Consider the following 20,920-nt stretch of genomic DNA (forward strand, 5'->3'; position numbering starts at 1 on the left):
TACAAGGAGTCATTGTTGAGAGGGATTTGAAGAACATCCCAGAGTTGGAGATTCTCACTGGTTTCTCCACCCAAGGAGTTTCTGTAGTGAGGCGCATCTCCACTCACAAAGACGGAGTTGCATTGCCGACCAATATCCTTGTTCTGACATTTACATCACTACATGTACCTGCCACCATCAGGGCAAGTTATCTTAATTGCAGGGTATGGCCTACATTCCAAACCCTCTGTTGTTTCCAGTGTCAGAGGTTTGGTCACTCAAAAATGTCATGTTGTGGTGGCAAGGATCATGATGCCTATGAGTGTGAAATGGACCCACATTGTGTCAATTGCAATGGCTCCCACCCATCCTACTTTCGTTCTTACCCTAAGTGGTTGGAAGAAAAAGAGGTGCAGCTTTTGAAAACAGTTCAAAACACTATTTAACCTGAGGCTCAAAACTTGCTGTCCACCACTTCATCTTGGACGTGTGCTGCTGCATTTCGTTTCACATCTACAGTGGGAGTGCAGACAGATCTCTCTATGCCTCCAAGAGAATCGTTCTGAAAACAAATGAAAAGCCTTTTGACCTCCATGGTTAAAAAAGTTGATAAATCAACTTCTACACCCATCTCTGTCTCTTACATGCATTCCAACAAACCCCAAGATCCACATCCTTTGGGCATTCCAACAAACCCCAAGATCCACATCTTTTGGTTCTGGCTACAGGAATTTCCTCGCATACCTCTTCTTCTCGCACCCCAAGATGCAAAACAATCATTTGTTTGCATCCTTAGTTACTGGAATCCCCTTCCAACAACAAAGACCTGCCCAATCGACCCAGGGCAGGATCTGTGGAGGTCGATAGACCTCCCTCGAATAGGGACAGTAAGGAAAAAAAAAATGTCATAAACAGGAGGGTTCTTCACCCAATTCCCCTACATATCGTTAAAAATGGCCACCTTGATGCAATGGAACTGTCAAGGTTTATGTTTTAATCTAGATGACATCAAAACACTGATTGCTTTCTACCATCATGTATGTCTTTCCTTACAGGAAATATTTCTGAAACCTCCCAATACAGTCACCTTTCAGCAGTTTTCTTTGTTCAGAAATGACAGGCTGTGTGATGGATGAGTGCATGGAGGGGTGGCACTGTTGGTTGATCAGCATGTGCCCATCCTGTCTTTGTCACTCAACACACCCTTGGAGGCCATAGCCATACATGTTTCCTTGAGTCATACCATTACTGTTTGTTCTCTTTTACCTGTCACCTGGAGAGACCTATGATCAATCAGACCTTGATACTCTCATTGTACAGTTGCCATCTCCCCTTTTTAATCCTGGGGGACTTTAATGGACACCATCCCCTCAGGGGAAGTGCTGTTATTGATAGGAGGGGTCGTACTGTAGAGCGTATGCTCTCTAAGCACAACCTTTCTCTTTTCAATACTGGTTCTTCTACTTATTTTCACGCACCTAGTCAGTCCTTTACTGCTATTGATCTCTCAGTTTGCTCCCCTTCATTATTCTCCCATTTGTTATGGAGGGTTGACAATAATCCATGAGGCAGTGATAATTTTTTGATAATTTTGAGAGAGACTGGCCGTGGTTGATGCCACCCAACCCATGTATCCCAGTAGAAGCTCGTTCTTTTCTACAGGAACTTGGAGTCCCACAGGGCTGTGTTTTGAGTGTCACACTATTCAGTATAAAAATTAATGCCATCATTGAAGAACTCACTGTTGCAAATGGGCTCTATGTCGACGACTTTCACATCTTATGTCAGTCGTCAAACATAAGGTTTGAGCAGCAGCTACACACTGCCCTCAATTGTTTACTAAAGTGGACCACAGAAAATGGCTTTACCTTCTCTCTCTCTAAAACTGTTTGCATGCACTTTTGCCACCAACGGGGTATTCACTCTGATCCTGAACTCTGCATTGGTGAATTTGTGCTGCCTGTAGTCCCTGAGACCAAGTTCTTTGGGCTTATCTTTGACCATCAGCTAACCTTTATACCACACATTAAGCAGCTATGGGTCAAATGTACAAGAGCAGTGAACATCCTCTGTGTCCTCTCTACCACCACTTGGGGAGCGGATTGATGTCCTATGCTAAAGATATGTCGTGCTCTTATTCAATCGAGACTCGACTATGGATCACTGGTCTTTGGCTGTGCCAGACCCTCGGCCTTAAAGATGCTTGACCCCATTCATCATCAAGGACTTTGGCTCTACATTGGGGCTTTTTGCACCTCCCCAGTTCAGAGCCTATATATAGACTCTAATGAACCTTCTTTGCACCTCTGCCGTTTGCAACTATTTTTACTGTATGCTTCGAAACTTCATTCCTTATCAAAGCATCCCACCTGGGTTTGTGTCTTCCTTCCTCAATGGGCAGTACTTTTTCAGAACAGATGATTTGCAATTGCTCCTTTTGGTTTTCATTATCCAGGTGCAGTTGGATGAATTGGGTCTGTCCATGGATAACATTGTGGTATTGTGACCTTTCTTTAAGTCATCTGAGAAAAGCAGATATTCGCAATTGGAAGTACTGCCTTTTATTTACTGAACATCTTTTGAACAAACTTTCCATTCCTATTTATATGGATGGTTCAAAATCAGGTGACTCTTTGGGCTCTGCCATGGTTTGTTGTGGTTGCACACAGAATTTCCTCTACAGTTTCTGTGTTCACTGCTGAACTGTACACCATTTCTCTTGCCTTGGATCACATAGAAGCTAAGCAGTACTCAAACTGCACTATTTATACAGACTTGCTTAGTTTCCTACTGGCCCTGGAATCACTTTACGTTGGTTCACACCCTGTTCTCGCCAATATTTGAAACTGATTGGCCAATTTCTCTTTAACATCTACTTCTATCCAGTTTTTTTGGATACCAGGGCATGTTGGTATTCGTGGGAACAAGCTTGCAGACATGGCAGCTAAATCTATCTGCTCTGGCACTATCACCGCTGTGCTTATTCCATACATGAACTATGGTCCTGTATTCAAGGCTCGGCTCTGTGCCAGCTGGCAGTCAACTTGGAGTGAGAAACATGAAAACACGCTATTCCAAATAAATCCCTCTATTGGACTTTGGCCATCTTGCTTCCATAAGGATTGGAAAGAGAAAATTGTTCTAACTGGACTACGCATTGGTCACAGTTTTTTAACTCCACATTTTTTTTATCTGGAACTGATGCACCAGTGTGTAGTCTGTGTAACACCCAGATCACAATTAGCCACATTTTACTTTCTTGCCATCGTTGAGAGTCGTAACGACGGCACCATTTTAAACATGTTCTGTCCCAAGGTTTGTCCATAACATTAGACAGTGTTATTGGTGATGGTGACACTGTCCATCTTGGTAAAGTTTTTAGTTTTTTAAAGGCCATTAATCTTTTTTAATGTGGTTCCCTTTAAGAATCGTAGTCTCTCTAGTTCGATTTGAAATTAGAAAATGGCCACAACATTAAATAACTCGAAACCAGGACTGGAAAGGCAAACTTCAGGTGACAATGCTGCTGTTTGAACTACCCGTTAATCATCCTGGTGAGTTATTATTAAAATTTTGCTACATGTCTTTTAAAACTTTTATTACTTTACTTTTTGAAAATGGATATAATGTCATATAACTCAGAACCAGGACTGGAAAGGTCAACTTCAGGTGACTGACTGTGATTTTTGTACTTACGTGTTAGTCTTTTGGCGGGTTAGGATGATTACCATTATGCTACAGAAAGTCCTTTATGAATTCTCTTTCTGTAGTTTTTCTTTTAACTTTGTAGACTAGATGTAAACATCGGTTTTATGCTATTTATGTTTTTTGTTTGTTTTGTTTTAACTCTGTTTTGCTTTACCTTCATTTTCTTTTATGAATTTTACTACATTTACTTTAATTTTACCTTTTTATTGGATGTTTGGCACAGATAGCCTAGCTGCTTTGTGCCATAAAACACTAAATCAACCAACCAACCAACCAACTTCAAGTAATGTTTTGTATGAAACTTATTTTTTAAGTGACAAAAAAAGTGTTTATGTCTTTGATGCATATAACTGGCACTGTTATATGAATTGATAGAACAGATATGTTTGTATATAAGCTGTTTAATTCTTTAGTGGAGTTCTTGTAAATGGTATACTGATCTTTTATATAGTTTAAAGTTTATAAAGTAATCTTTAGTTTGGTTAACCCTCAGTCTCTGTTTTCATCCTTTTCAATATGAAAAAGTCTGAACAAAGCAAAGTAAAACTTTTTTGTCAAATTAAGAAAAGTAATATTATTTTGTACAAACTTATAAACCATGTAAAATTGCTAAGTATACATTAAAAGAAAAAATAGGCATATAAAATAATCAATGTTCTATTGAAGACTACCTATTAATAATGTCATTTTAGGTAAAAGTTAATGTAATTATGAAACAGTTCATGATGTTAGAAAAACATGTCGGTTCAAGAAGTCTTCATAGAAATGAATGAACACTCTATACAAGTGCTTGTGAAAGATGGACCTTTCAGAAGGGCTTTGGTTATAGAGTTTTTATTGATTTCTAATATAAAATGGTTGTAATACAGCTGAAATTGTTTTGTGAGATTAGCAACTGAAGCTGTACTTTGTTTTGTGTTCCACAGTTTTTAAGTTTTATAAGATTTAAAACTGTTACCTTTGCAATTTTACAGTTTCAAAACAGTTGGTGATGAATGTGCATGCCACTTGAAATTAGTAAGCCTAAAATATTTGTTTTATTCAGAAACTGACTTTGGATGACATGGACAATTCCCAGGCTACCTTAAGACATGGTCTAAGAAGGTCTGTAATAATAGACTATGTAACCTATAACCTTGAAATTTAATTAGCAATTCCTGTAGTGCATAAATATACAGGGTGTTTGGAAAGTCACTGTACAGTTTTGTAATCATATTTTATTCAGTCTATTTCAAGCCAGCAACTGATAGCAGTGTTTAGAAACAAAATAAGAAGGATCCAGGCCTGTATTGATGCCAACGGGGGTCACTTTAGTATAGTGATCTAAATTAATATTAGTTACTTTACATTTATTATAGTGATCTAAATGAATATTAGTTACTTCACATTTATTATAGTGCTCTAAATGAATATTAGTTACTTTACATTTATTATAGTGCTCTAAATGAATATTAGTTACTTTACATTTATTATAGTGCTCTAAATGAATATTAGTTACTTCACATTTATTATAGTGCTCTAAATGAATATTAGTTACTTTACATTTATTATAGTGCTCTAAATGAATATTAGTTACTTTACATTTATTATAGTGCTCTAAATGAATATTAGTTACTTCACATTTATTATAGTGCTCTAAATGAATATTAGTTACTTTACATTTATTATAGTGATCTAAATGAATATTAGTTACTTCACATTTATTATAGTGATATAAATGAATATTAGTTACTTCACATTTATTATGGTGCTCTAAATGAATATTAGTTACTTCACATTTATTATGGTGCTCTAAATGAATATTAGTTACTTCACATTTATTATAGTGATCTAAATGAATATTAATTACTTTAACTTGATGTTCAACAAGTAAGGCACTTTCATTGTCATTAAGTGGGTTGATTTTCTTAAAACTGATTATTCCAAATACCTTATATTTTCCCTCCACATTCAAATTAACTCTGTCATAGTTTTACATTATTCTAAGTGTTATCTTAAAGAAAAAAAGTTTTATACCTAGTTCTCTGACACTTTTTTCTACATTAAGTTGTCATTAGTAATCATAATATTATTTTAGGTATATCCTCTTTTCCATTGTAAAATGTAATTTTATTTTCCTAATTATGTTATGTTTTCCTCTTCCTACATAGAATGCAACCTTCAGTGTCAGCTCCAAGTCTAAACAATGTCACAGCCTCTACTTTGTTGTGCCATCTTCCAGGTCTAAGTGCTGTTTCAACTAAATTTAATTTATATTTTTGTCTCTCTGATATTCTAACATTTTCTGCTTTTTTGATTAAAGTGTTATACTTTATTTTCTCATTATATTAGATATGTACAAATACAGGGATTGCTTATGTGTAAAGTATATATGATCCTTATCTCTTGGGCATCAGGAAATCTTTGTCCATTTCAAGAAATTATTTGTGATATACAAATCTTTTTACTTAAGATTTTATCCCAGCTGCCAATTTGCAATTGTTATTCTCCAAGTGCTCATAAACAAATTATGAAACGTAATGGAGTGTACTGTTTATGATTATGCACAATAGTTCAAGATTTAACAATGCCCTGGAGTATGGCATATTGAGTCATATATCGTGTTACACAAATTAAAGTCTGTTACACATGATAAGTGTACATATTTGTAGTTCTAAGTAATGGGTAAAGAAATTTTTAATAATTCTAAATTGAGTATTGAATAATCAATCTGAAACTTAATTATAGTAATTCTAGTTAATATTTTGAATAAATAAGCCTAAATTTGAGCCTGTTGAACAATATGTAATTAAAAATTTAAAACAGTTACTAGTGACAAATTACAAGTGTCAAGTTACATCTTTACTAAAATTACTAAATCATATATCATTATTTTTATGCTGGTAATTTTAGATTTAAAACAATTACTTGTGATAATTACAAGGATCAAGTTTATGTCTTTATTGAACTTACCACATTATACATCTTTATGTTAATGTTAGAAACACTGGATAACTTATTTTTAACATGTTTCATATTGCTTCTGGTGAATGATCTTGGCTACACTGTTTTTATAATGATATATGATCAACACAAAAATTCAGAAATAAAATTCCATCATTATGACAGTTAATCCTACTAATCATATGTTTTACAAAGTGTGTTGTTCACTGAGCTGTGTAGATCATTTTTTCAATTCAGGTGTTGTAAGAGGCAAAAACAGCAAATTGTTTACTGTTACATCTTGTATATAATCCAATGTTAGTAAACAACATAATGTTGCATTCACTATGATGTATTATGTATACTCCCATTAGTAGTAAACAACAGTTATGTTCATTATGATGTATTACGTGTACTCCCATTAGTAGTAAACAACATATATTCATTATGATGTATTATGTATACTCTCATTAGTAGTAAACAACAGTTATATTCATTATGATGTATTACGTGTACTCCCATCACTAGTAAATAGTTATGTTCATTATGATGTATTGTGTACTCCCATTAGTAGTAAACAACAGTTATATTCATTATGATGTATTACGTGTACTCCCATCAGTAGTAAATAGTTATATTCATTATGATGTATTACGTGTACTCCCATCACTAGTAAATAGTTATGTTCATTATGATGTATTGTGTACTCCCATTAGTAGTAAACAACATATATTCATTATGATGTATTGTGTACTCCCATTAGTAGTAAACAACATATATTCATTATGATGTATTATGTATACTCCAATTAGTAGTAAACAACAGTTATGTTCATTATGATGTATTATGTACTCCCATTAGTAGTAAACAACAGTTATATTCATTATGATGTATTATGTATACTCCCATTAGTAGTAAACAACAGTTATATTCATTATGATGTATTATGTATATTCCCATTAGTAGTAAAAAACATGTTAATAGTAAACAAAATAAAAAGTTTTTAATCTGATAGCTAAACTACTTTATGAAATTTTTAAGATTAGAAATAAACCTTGAAGTGACGATAATTTCGAATGCTAGGTAATGAACATAAAGATATGAAATACACAGAAAAAGAATACAAGAGACAATTAGAAGAGCAAATACAAGTATACAAGAAAGAGCTAGAAATGTAAGTACTGTTTTATGTTGATGATTTCTTCTAAAACAACCAGTATGTCTTATGTTGTTAATGAATGAGCAGTTGTATTAGATATATTTTACCATCTCTAAAGTATATGTTATTAAGTTAACTACATTTACATTAACTTATTTTTTACCTTACTACAGAAGATATCTGTGTGTTATTATTAAGTTATAAATTTACATTAACCTATTTTTAACCTAACTACAGAATATATCTGTATGCTATTAATAAGTTACAACATTTACATTAACTTATTTTTACCTTACCACAGAAGATATTTGTATGCTATTAATAAATTACAATATTTATATTAACTTATTTTTTACCTCACCAAAGAATATGTACTTACATTTACTTATTAATAAAGTAACATTTATAAACATCATGTTTCATGTGACTGTTACACCATTCTCATGCTTTAATGTTTTTTGATATAAAATGTATTATATATTTATATTTTCTGTTCTCAATATTGTTTTATTGTTAGTGAAAGTTCCTGTAAGTTTTGTATTTATCGATGATTGAAAGAAAGATGATTGTCAGAATTATTGAAAAAACATATGATGTTCCTATTAGTTGATACATGTGATGTTCCTATATTTGATACATATGATGTTCCTATTATTTGATACATATGATGTTCCTATTATTTGATACATATGATGTTCCTATTATTTGATACATGTGATGTTCCTATATTTGGTACATATGATGTTCCTATTATTTGATACATGTGATGTTCCTATATTTGGTACATATGATGTTCCTATTATTTGATACATGTGATGTTCCTATATTTGGTACATATGATGTTCCTATTATTTGATACATGTGATGTTCCTATATTTGGTTCATATGATGTTCCTATTATTTGATAGATATGATGTTCCTATTATTTGATACATGTGATGTTCCTATTATTTGATAGATATGATGTTCCTATATTTGGTACATATGATGTTCCTATTATTTGATACGTGTGATGTTCCTATATTTGGTTCATATGATGTTCCTATTATTTGATACATGTGATGTTCCTGTATTTGGTTCATATGATGTTCCTATATTTGCTGCATATGATGTTCCTATATTTGCTGCATATGTTGTTCCTATATTTCATACATGTGATGTTCCTATATTTGGATCATATAATGTTCCCATATTTGCTGCATATGATGTTCCTATATTTGCTGCATATGATGTTCCTATATTTGCTGCATATGTTGTTCCTATATTTCATACATGTGATGTTCCTATATTTGGTACATATGATGTTCCTATTATTTGATACATGTGATGTTCCTATATTTGGTACATATGATGTTCCTATTATTTGATACGTGTGATGTTCCTATATTTGGTTCATATGATGTTCCTATTATTTGATAGATATGATGTTCCTATTATTTGATACATGTGATGTTCCTATTATTTGATACATGTGATGTTCCTATATTTGATACATATGATGTTCCTATTATTTGATACATATGATGTTCCTATTATTTGATACATATGATGTTCCTATTATTTGATACATGTGATGTTCCTATATTTGGTACATATGATGTTCCTATTATTTGATACATGTGATGTTCCTATATTTGGTACATATGATGTTCCTATTATTTGATACATGTGATGTTCCTATATTTGGTACATATGATGTTCCTATATTTGGTTCATATGATGTTCCTATTATTTGATAGATATGATGTTCCTATTATTTGATACATGTGATGTTCCTATTATTTGATAGATATGATGTTCCTATATTTGGTACATATGATGTTCCTATTATTTGATACGTGTGATGTTCCTATATTTGGTTCATATGATGTTCCTATTATTTGATACATGTGATGTTCCTGTATTTGGTTCATATGATGTTCCTATATTTGCTGCATATGATGTTCCTATATTTGCTGCATATGTTGTTCCTATATTTCATACATGTGATGTTCCTATATTTGGATCATATAATGTTCCCATATTTGCTGCATATGATGTTCCTATATTTGCTGCATATGATGTTCCTATATTTGCTGCATATGTTGTTCCTATATTTCATACATGTGATGTTCCTATATTTGGTACATATGATGTTCCTATTATTTGATACATGTGATGTTCCTATATTTGGTACATATGATGTTCCTATTATTTGATACGTGTAATGTTCCTATATTTGGTTCATATGATGTTCCTATTATTTGATAGATATGATGTTCCTATTATTTGATACATGTGATGTTCCTATTATTTGATACGTGTGATGTTCCTATATTTGGTTCATATGATGTTCCTATTATTTGATACGTGTGATGTTCCTATATTTGGTTCATATGATGTTCCTATTATTTGATACATGTGATGTTCCTATATTTGGTACATATGATGTTCCTATTATTTGATACATGTGATGTTCCTATATTTGGTTCATATGATGTTCCTATTATTTGATAGATATGATGTTCCTATTATTTGATACACATGATGTTCCTATTATTTGATACATGTGATGTTCCTGTATTTGGTTCATATGATGTTCCTATATTTGGTTCATATGATGTTCCTATATTTGCTGAATATGATGTTCCTATATTTTCTGCATATGATGTTCCTATATTTGCTGCATATGATGTTCCTATATTTGCTGCATATGTTGTTTTTATATTTCATACATGTGATGTTCCTATATTTGGATCATATAATGTTCCCATATTTGCTGCATATGATGTTCCTATATTTGCTGCATATGTTGTTCCTATATTTCATACATGTGATGTTCCTATATTTGGATCATATGATGTTCCTATATTTGGTTCATATAATGTTCCTATATTTGCTGGATATGATGTTCCTATATTTGCTGCATATGTTGTTCCTATATTTCATACATGTGATGTTCCTATATTTGGTTCACATGATGTTCCTATATTTGGTTCACATGATGTTTCTGTATTTGGTTTAAAATTATGACCTTTCCTTACATTTTACAACCAAAACATCTTTATTATACGTCAATACATAAAATGTTTCATTTTCCTCTCCATAGCCAACTTTGAGCACTGATGTATGTTAATAAGACAAGAATGTGTAGTTATTATTATTAGCTGTTTGTTATTGGCTCTTCTGAGAATATTATGTAATAATCTGTTAGATTAGAAGGTCAGTGGTAAGGTTGCACTGGACAGATACACTTTGCAAGTAACAACAAACAAACAAATTATTTTTATTGTATTGTTTCAAGTTTTGTATTAATATTCTACAAGTTAAAAATACTTATAGGTTGAACTACATTTTTTTTTATTTCAGGGCTCAGAAAAAAGACCTGGAAAATGAGTGAGTACCTTTCTCATAGTTTTATATTAATTGAAAAATAAAAATTAATTACCCAGTTAGTACCAGGATTTTTTATGATATTTGAGATTTTAAAATTAATAAAATTGTAGCACTCCATAAATACAAAATCAACAACATGTGTTTCACTTTCACATGTTTTCATCACTTATAAGAAATTTTTGTTGAAATCATGATAAACTAGCAGTGAATGAATGAAAGACTGTACTGCTGTTATTAAAGTGTAAGTACAACATGTTGTTGTTGTTATATCACCGTGAAACAGAATATTAATTTTTGGTTTTATAATATAATCTTATGATACAGCACGTCATTATTTAGTTGTTATATTCTTAACTCTTTTTGCATTTGCTGGCTATCTCTCTGGCAGAACTTAAACCATTGAAATAACAAAGTTATGTTTGTTTCCACACATAAAAACCCATCAGAGGTGACATTTACTTCATAAAAAAAATTATTAAATTTATAAGTAAAAGATTCAGATATCACAAATATTAATTTCGTGAATTTGTTTCTGTATGTAATATGGTACTTGTAGCCCCCTAGTAGGAAAGTCACAACACTTTTAACTTTCTCTTCATGAGCTAAGTCTGCCATGGACAGGTGGTTAGGATGCTTGACTTGTAATTTTGGTTGTGGGTTCAAATCCCCTATCACACAGTCAATCCTACTATTTGTTGATAAATGAGTAGTTCAAGAGTTTGCAGTAGGTGGTGATGAGTGGCTGCCTTCCCTCTAGTCTTACACTGCTAAATTAGGGACAGCTAGTGCAAACAGTCCTTGTGTAGCTTTGTGTGAAATTCAAAACAAACAATTCATGAGCCTGGTCAAATGGACATATCTTGTGACCCTTTTGTATTTGTTTAAAATCTTTATAGTTTGATGCTACTAATTTTTAATTTAGTATGAATATCTTCACATAATTTGGCTGACTTTCTATAAACATTACAAATCTTTTAAAAAGAATCACATTTTTAGTGAAGTAGTTTTAAGAAAATAAAAAATGATTTGTTCTTCAATACATCAAGTTGTTTTGTTTTCTTTACTGATGCAAGTGCAAAGCAATTTTTATGTCAGATTAAAAATACTGTTATTCATCTCACAAACCTCAAATTTCATTTTTATAATATCAAAACCTACATAAATACATTTCAAATGTTTGTTTTTAGTAAAACTTTATATTTTTGTTATTTTCTCTACCCTTAACTCTACATAAGGTTGGTCAGTTTTACTGACCTCATAAATATCATAAAATATCTAACTCTAACTTACTCTCTTCTTTCTAGAATGTCCTAATTAGCTTTAAGCTAATAACAGTATACATCTATTTTTACTCAAATTTTATTGGTTTATCTTTCTTTGAACAGTCTAATTATTATTTATGCTATTATAAATTGTAAGTCACTTGAGGGAGAACTGTCTTTTATAATTTCATCCTGCCTGATATTTATACTATATTTAAAAACTTCCAGTAACACACCAGTTTTAAATCAACATTCCATTTATGTAAAACAACATCAACAAATAAATATACACTTGTATGTATAAATAAATAAGGTAAAACATTCAAAATGAATATGGAAGAATATATGATAAAGTACATTTTTGGTTTTTACCACAAGTTTATGTTCCTTCAGACAACATTTGTTTAGTTTATGAATTGTCTAACTGCTATAGACACTTGCATTCATACTCAGTTTTGTAAAAAAACATTTTTGTCCAAAGTTTTAAGTTATTTTTCATAGGTTACAAATTTTGTTAAGACATCAAGTTTGTATTTGTAACATGTTTTCCTAGGGAGAAGTAGTTTTATGTTTCATTTTTATTTGTGGGATCAGACAAGGGATATCATGAGTTATTTGTTAACAGCTTTACCATTGATTATTAGGCCATGTTTAAGATAGTTGATTTCACTGAAATGGTTGATGCAATTGGGTAAAATATGAAAAGCTCGGTCAGTTAGAGTTTAAAACATACCAAATTTTTATATGACTCTAAATGTTACAGCACAATGACTGAAAATTATTTCTAAAAACTGTTATTTTTGAGAAAAATGAAAGTTTCAAGTCACCAAATGTTCTAAAAGAGATAATTGGTGGTTTTGTTTATTTCAAATGTAAATTTAAAGTTATTATGTGAATTGTTCATTTTGGTGTAAACATCATTATAACTTGATGTCACCTTGAAACACCCCAAAATCCTATTGTCCACATATCTCAACCATATTTGTAGTTTAAATAACAGTAGTTTCAAAATAATTTATAAAAACGTTGCAAAAACAGTGTAGGAAGAGTAGATCCTATAAGTAATCCTTGAATTTGAGAATTGACATTTTTTATAAAAAAACAACAACTAAATTTATCTAGTCATCAAATAATTCAGAGTCAGATTAAATCTTTTTACAAATATACTTGTTCGTAATTTCAGTTACTGAATTAAATACATTTGCAACTAAAATCTACCTGGCTACCAACAGTTATACTAATAGTAAATGTAACCTTATAAAAGACCTTAAGGATCTTGGATATAATAAAGATGTTGCCATAACCAAAGCTTGACAAAGGTAAACAAATTATTGTGATAAATAAGAGCCATTATAATGAAAGGCTTAGGAGTTTACTATGAAATGGTTCATATAAATTGTTAACTATGAACTCGCTAACACTTTGGAACATTGTATTAGCATTACCCCTAACAAAACTTATAAATTATCATCATATAATTTTGTTCCTTCAATCTTTTATAAATTACATAAATAAAATATACTTGACTATCATGTTGTTTCTAGTGTTAATTTTTCATTACAACTTATTGTGAAATTCATAGCTTATAGATTTTGTTTTATATAGTCATCACATAAACTCTGTATTAAAAATTCAATAGATTTTGTTCATAAAATCCAGTAGAATACACACAGGTCTTTGCCAGAATTTCATTTTATAAATTTTGAATTTTACATGAAATATAGTGTTTCATTATATGCCAACATTTACTGGTAGTAGAATTTGAGCATCGAGGTTTCATTAAACTAGCAATTACAACATGAAATGCACTATTATTGTACAGTTGTTTAATTTCTTCTACTTACATGTTCCATATAAGTGTCAGCTCAGCAGGAAATAAGATTTTGAAATACGTAATAAAGAATATTGTATTAAAGGGTGTAAAAACTAACCAAAGACATGAGATGTCTGGTTAAGTTTGATTATTACACTAAGTTATTGTGTCATTTCATGTTTGATCCTTGTATGGCGTCTCACAAGCAAGACCAAGCTGAGTTAAGTACTTTATCTGAAACAGGAGTTGAAGTAAATAATAGAATTATGTAATTCACTTACATTTTCTCAGATTGAATTCCATATATTCACATCTTCATGGGAAAGTGAAATTAAACATTTGTTCTTGAGCGTTTTCAGAGGTTTCTAAATTATCCACTTTTGGTTTTCATTCAGTAACTATAGACAGTGAAAATGTTTCTGTCATTTTAAAAACTTTGTCTATAACACTTAAGTGACATCACGTACATAGTCAATGTCAAGTTTGTATAAATTCAGACATACATGGTTCAGATATCATAGCAATGTAAGATATGTTTTGTGACATTTGTATTAAAGTTCAAATAATAATATTCATAACTAGATGTTATGAGCTTAAGAAACCAAACATAAATCCAGAAGAGGTCTACACAATATTCATTTGTTCTTAATTTTTTACACCAGTAAATGTTAATTGTATGTTTAAAATCAAAATGTGAATGTCTCAATCTATGTGCTGAATTTTCATTCTGCAACATACCCTCTTTCACACTTTAGCTTCATTCTGCAAATGTTTCTCTTCTCTGCCCATCTAAGCATTGGTATGAATTATAATGATAATAATAATTCTACTTATAATTCTGGTATGAGATCCTTTGAAGTGAAACCTTGGGAGATTATTGGGGGTGCTCAGAAATTTTAGCAACTCTCCACCCCTCTCAGGATGGTGGTGGGGTATGTACTTGAAGTTTTCTGATTTCAACTTACTTAAAGAAGATTGTTTTGACATGGCAAATTTGTAGATGTCTCAAGCAGTCAGGAGAAACCAAGAGAGCCATGAATAAAGAATGAGCCCTGTGGGACAAAGGGTTATTCAGGGTGACAGAAATCTATAAATCCAAAGTTGAAGAATTTTGCTGTGGGAGGGAGGAATGGGAGTACCCCAACAAACCAAAAAAATATGTCTAGTTCATGGGTAAGAAAAGTCCTGAATGGAAAAAAAGATTGAGAAAATAAAGGTTAGTTTCTCAGTTAGGTTTGGATATTGTAAGCTTGTAAAAACATGACCATAATTGTTGTCTTTGATATAATCTTGGTAGGTTGGGTCAAAGTGAAAGAAGTCTTTAGGTAGTGCAGGATAGATTGATATAGGCATGTGGGGCCAAAGTCGTTGAGGAAAGTTGTCAGTGGACGTGACTGAGTTTATGTGAATTTTTTTCTTGCAGAGGCTAAGTCTGCATAGACTGGATGGCAAAAGTTATAATATTTGTTGATGTAATTGCATCCTTAATTTTTGGAAAGTTAATCTGGGTGGCTTGGTCAATCGTGGAAGTTTCTCAGCTTGTTTAGATATATTGGTTAGCAGTGGGCAAAGTAGTGTGTGGCAGCACATGGGTTGAAAGGTTGAGGAATTATTGACTATTTATATAAGATTGTCCCTGTAAGGCTGTTTAGCTTTGAAGTGAAAGCATTGGAAATAACACGTGTGATTGAGTTTAATAAGATCTGCTTTTGGTTTGGATAGTGTAATGAAATTCATGAATTGAGTGGTTTTACCCATTAGTTGTTAGTGGTTCTGGTGAATTGCATGTAAATTTGTGTTGACTGATTGTTTAAGAGAACATTGGACTTCTTCAGGAGAGAGAAAATTTGAAAAGGAGAGTTTTGCTATTAGGGGCTGAGCAGATCACATGTGGGAAAGAATTCCAGGGACAACAAAGATAAGTTAGGTCAGCATGGCTTGAAGTCTGGAGAAAAATTCCTTTCTATTGTAGGATTCTTTTCTTCATGAGATCAATGGATATTTTAGGTTTATAATAATCAATGAAGGTGGTGATTTGGCATGAGGAGAAGTCATGGGGTAATCTGCTGAAGATGACTGGAGACACTGGCAAAGTCACAGGGGAGGATTAAGAAGACCTGAAAAAGGACATAATTGAAAGCACATTGTACTACCTTAGCTGCAAATCTTGGACCAAATGATTTCTTTTCTAGGAACGAATTATACCTTATTTGTTTGTGTCTTCATAGTTTACTATATCACCCTTAGTGATTCTGATCTTGTGACATCTGTATTAGTGTGCTCTCTCTACCATATCTTTATAAAAGGTAGTTTTATATGAAGTTTGATGTTTTTTATTCTGTTGGCTCTGAGACTGAGTTCATGGGGAGACTGGTGACACTTTAAACTCTATATTTCCAGTTATTACTTATTCACTTTTTCTTAGTATCAAAAATAACAACATTTGTAAGGTTCACTTTCACTTTTTCTGAAAGGCTGAAATAACTACAACTTTGAGGTTCACCTTAATATTATTACTATATTTTCTTTTAGACCAGTTTTAGTGGGTGTTCAATTCATTTTGTGTTTTATTTATTTTACTAAAGATATTTGGAGATGTTTTTCAAATATGAATACACACGTTTGCATCTCAGACATGGAGTTGCCTGATGCTCCTTCTGTAATCTACCACTTCATGGGCCTGGTGTTACCCACACATCAGGTTTGACACATTCAGTTTTTCATATGCAGAAAGGTAGTTTTATATGAAGTTTGATGTTTTTTATTCTGTTGGCTCTGAGACTGAGTTCATGGGGAGACTGGTGACACTTTAAACTCTATATTTCCAGTAGCTTCATCAGACAGACATTTAGCCTTTTGCACCTTTTTTATTGCAACTAGTATGCCCAGTTTGTAATGTTTTGAGTATTTCTTCTGTAACTTGTGAATGTTATCTTCTTTACTCGGGGAAAAAATCATCCATCTGATTACATGGTCTTTCTACCTTCACCAGACATTGCTGTGCATATGAGATTTGCTGATCACTTGAAAGAGGTGCTGCCATGCCTTGTCTTCCTCATTTATTGAACTAGTATGCCTTGGCCTTCCATCACCTGGAGAACCTGTATATGGACTCTTAGTAGTTAGATCCTTTTTTCCCTATTTACGGGTCTAGACAAGATGCCATGATTTGCCTTAATCAATCAGTTTCTAGGATTCATGCCACTTTTTACGTTTTTTTATCATTTTTTTAACTGTTATCTGAGGTTTATCACATATCACCTGTGCAATTTTTGGATGATCTTAGTCATTTACTGATTTCTGCTTTGGTCAGGTTATTGACTTTTTGCAGTCTGAGATGAATGTGTGCAAGTTTAAATCCCAGTCCCACCAGACATGCTTGTATTTTCAGTCATGACCACATTATAAAGTGTAGCCAAACTCATTGTTTGTTTGGAAAGGAGTAGCCCAAGAGTTGGTGGTGGGTGGTGATGACTAGGTGCTTTTACTCTCGTCTTTAACTGCTAAAGTAGGGATGGCTAGTGCAGATAGCCTTGGGTAGCTTTTTGGAAAATTCAAACAAATCAAACTCTTTTTGGTATCTTGATGTGTTTTTGTTGGTATTTTGTGGAGAAAAATGCTTTGCTGGAGGGAGTTCACCTTCCTTCTTCAGCCATTAGAAGTTTCAGAGAAGCTTCTTTTTTCAGACATTCTATTTTTGCTAGTATTCACAATTCTATAGAATCTAATGAGTGTGACATGTCTCCATTCTTCTCTTTCTACTCTAGCTTCTTGACTGTATCAGAGGTTTTTGTACAGAACAAATTTCTGCATCTCCTCTTCAGTTTTCCAGGTTTCTTGCTTTGGCACAATGATCCACTGGAAAACAAGGATTATTTTGACCTTATCAGCAAGTATCTTTCTCAAGGATGGAGCACATCTATGGTTTTTCGACTACCTTATAAGGTCCAGTCCTTTGAGGTCTCCATTAAAAGGGTTTGGGTCAGCAAAGGAGACCTTTACCACAGATTCAAGTTCCCAGGAGAGGATTGCTTATTCAGTTCATATCTCCTTTCCACATTATCCCTTATACCAGTTGGCTTTTCACTCCTCAGGGACTTTTTAACATCCAGCTGTTGAGTTCAAGCCATTTCTAATCTTTGGCACAAAGAGGTCGTAGAGTGTATAAGCTCATCTTTTGGGAGTTTCTTATTTAACACTCCTACGAAAATTGGGGCATAATAGGCCCCAGAGCAACTTGAAAGATTATTAATATTAGGCTAATAATTTTGTATTTAAATGAAATTGCCATTAACTGACCCTATCCCTTTATATTTTAAGGAGCAATAATATATTGACTTTTCAGACATTTGCGAAATAATATTTAAAAAATTTTTTAAAACATCCACTAAGGGTATTTTTGGGCCTATCAGGCCCCAGATCAAAAAACATAAAAATGACTTTATTTATTTCCTGAATAATTCTAGAACAGGCCTGGGCAACTGAAAAAAGCAAATTATAGTAAAAATATGTTCATTTTACAAAATCTTTTCAAAAGATGGATATTTAGGATAATAACTCTACTCCAACAATAATTTTAGACGGTCCTGATTATTGCCTAGTTTGCTCATGCCTCTTCTAGAACATTCTAGAAACTTTACAGAAGTATTTAGAATAATCTAGAATATTCTAGAAGAATCCACAAATCCTATATATATAGGAGCTGAAATCTTCAAACCATGTCAAAAATGATATCTCTTGATGAAGCTGTACATTTACTGACAAAACCATCCGACGATGAAAGTGAACATGATAATGTCGAAGACTACTCTGAAAGTTGTGATGATGATCCTTCTGAAGCCGAAAATGATGAACAAATCGTGCCGTACCCTTCTGAAAGTGAAGAAAGTAATCAAGAAGATCTTACTACGATGCCAGTGAACGAACTTTTGTCCAAAGATAAGAATTTTAGTTATTCAACAACACCTTCAAGGATCAACAGGAGAACCACAGCTCTCAATATATTCAATGGGAACCCAGGCATTACAAGGCAAGCTGCTCCAAGAGTCTCTACACCATTCGAAACATTCAAAATTTTCATTTCTGATAATATGATGGAACAGATCATTCACTCAACAAACACCGTCATGAAAGAACCAATATTTGAAGAAGACCTCTGGAAATGGATCGCAGCTAATCTTTTCCTTGGAATAAGCAAATCCAAAAATGCATCGATAGACGAAATGTTTTCAACTGAATTCGGTTTGCCATTTTTGCGAAAACTGATTACACAAGACAAATTCAAAAAAATGTGCTCAAAAATCAGATTTGACATCCACTCTCAAAGAAATAGAGAAATCAAAGATGCCACCATCTCTGGAGTCTGGAATTTTTTCATTGAAAATTGCAAAAACAGTTACAACCCAAGTGAATACCTGACAGTGGATGAACAACTATGTAACTTCAAAGGAAGAGTTGGCTTCAGAACATACATTCCAATAAAGCCAGGCAAATGCGGAATAAAGATTTGGTGCCTAACAGATGCAAAGACAAGTTACCTCCTCAACGCTCAAATTTATACTGGAAAGGTTGGAAATACGACAGAAACAAATCAAAGAGAAAGAATAGTCAGAGAACTGAGTCAGCCATTTCTTGGAAAAGGAAGCACAATAACGACAGATAATTTCTTCACAACAATGTCAAGTACCTACGAACAAAAAGAACAGGACTTGTTGGAACCATACGGAAATCAAGAACCTTCCTGCCTCCTGAAATAAATGCAAAATCTAGAGAGTTATCACCAAAGTTTTTCTACCATGACAACATCACTCTTCTCAGGCACTCAGACAAACCAGGAAAATATGTGTTACTACTGAGTTCTCAGCATCAGTCTGGTGAAGTAGAAGAGAATGGAAAGCCCGAAATCGTCAATCTTTACAATGCAACGAAGGCAGGTGTCGACCCTCTCGATCAACTGGTGAGATATTATACAACAAAGAGGCGATCAAAGCGCTGGTCAGTCTGCATATTCTATAACATTCTAGATCTTGCTATCAAAGCTGGTCAGTCTGCATATTCTATAACATTCTAGATCTTGCTGCGTACAATGCTTTCGTTCTATACTCGACAAAACATCCAGAATTTCGTCGTCAACATAAATCAAGAGCCAGAAGAGAATTTATACGGCAATTGGTGCTTGAAATCAAAGAAATTTACTGCAAAGATAATGACAAAACAACCTCATGTGAACCGCCTGCAAAGACGGCAAAAAGAGGACGATGCCATTTGTGCAGCAGATCAAAAGATAGACAGTTGAAAATTGTTTGCTCAAATTGTAAAAAAATGTTTGTCAGAGCCATTCTAAAGTTGTTTGTAATGAATGTTGCTAAATCACTGTGTTTCTATTGGAAAAATATATGGGGCCTGATAGGCCCCAAAATCACTTTAGTGGATGTAAATATTTTTTTCATAGGAGCGTTAAAGCTACTTTTCCAGCATCCTGGCTTTACAATGGAGTCGTTTCTTTCCCTTTATTGGTTCTTTTAACCCAGTTTATGGATGAAAAAATTCAATGCTGCAGATGTTTACTTTCATATTCCAATTCCAGAATATTTATGGCTGTATCTCCATTTTGTACATGTTAAGAAGGTTTTTCAGTTTTATGCTTTTCCATTTGGATTTGCACCTGACCCATCTACATTTTCCTGGACATTCAAATCCTTT

The 20,920-nt window shown here is 32.8% G+C and overlaps 1 protein-coding gene across 18 annotated transcripts in view; it reads left to right on the forward strand.

Moving 5' to 3' along the window:
• The window catches only part of LOC143230083 (uncharacterized), a 180,340-nt gene that overhangs the window by 43,948 nt on the left and 115,472 nt on the right, over positions 1-20,920 (forward strand). For all 18 annotated transcript variants that reach the window (XM_076463106.1, XM_076463100.1, XM_076463103.1 and 15 more), the window contains 4 exons: positions 4,733-4,791; positions 5,838-5,908; positions 7,693-7,783; positions 11,117-11,143. In XM_076463106.1, the coding sequence (XP_076319221.1) occupies positions 4,733-4,791; positions 5,838-5,908; positions 7,693-7,783; positions 11,117-11,143 (248 nt within the window). The remainder of the gene's footprint in view (positions 1-4,732; positions 4,792-5,837; positions 5,909-7,692; positions 7,784-11,116; positions 11,144-20,920) is intronic.

The sequence above is a fragment of the Tachypleus tridentatus genome, chromosome 10 (assembly GCF_004210375.1).
Source record: "Tachypleus tridentatus isolate NWPU-2018 chromosome 10, ASM421037v1, whole genome shotgun sequence".
Classification (NCBI taxonomy): domain Eukaryota; kingdom Metazoa; phylum Arthropoda; class Merostomata; order Xiphosura; family Limulidae; genus Tachypleus; species Tachypleus tridentatus.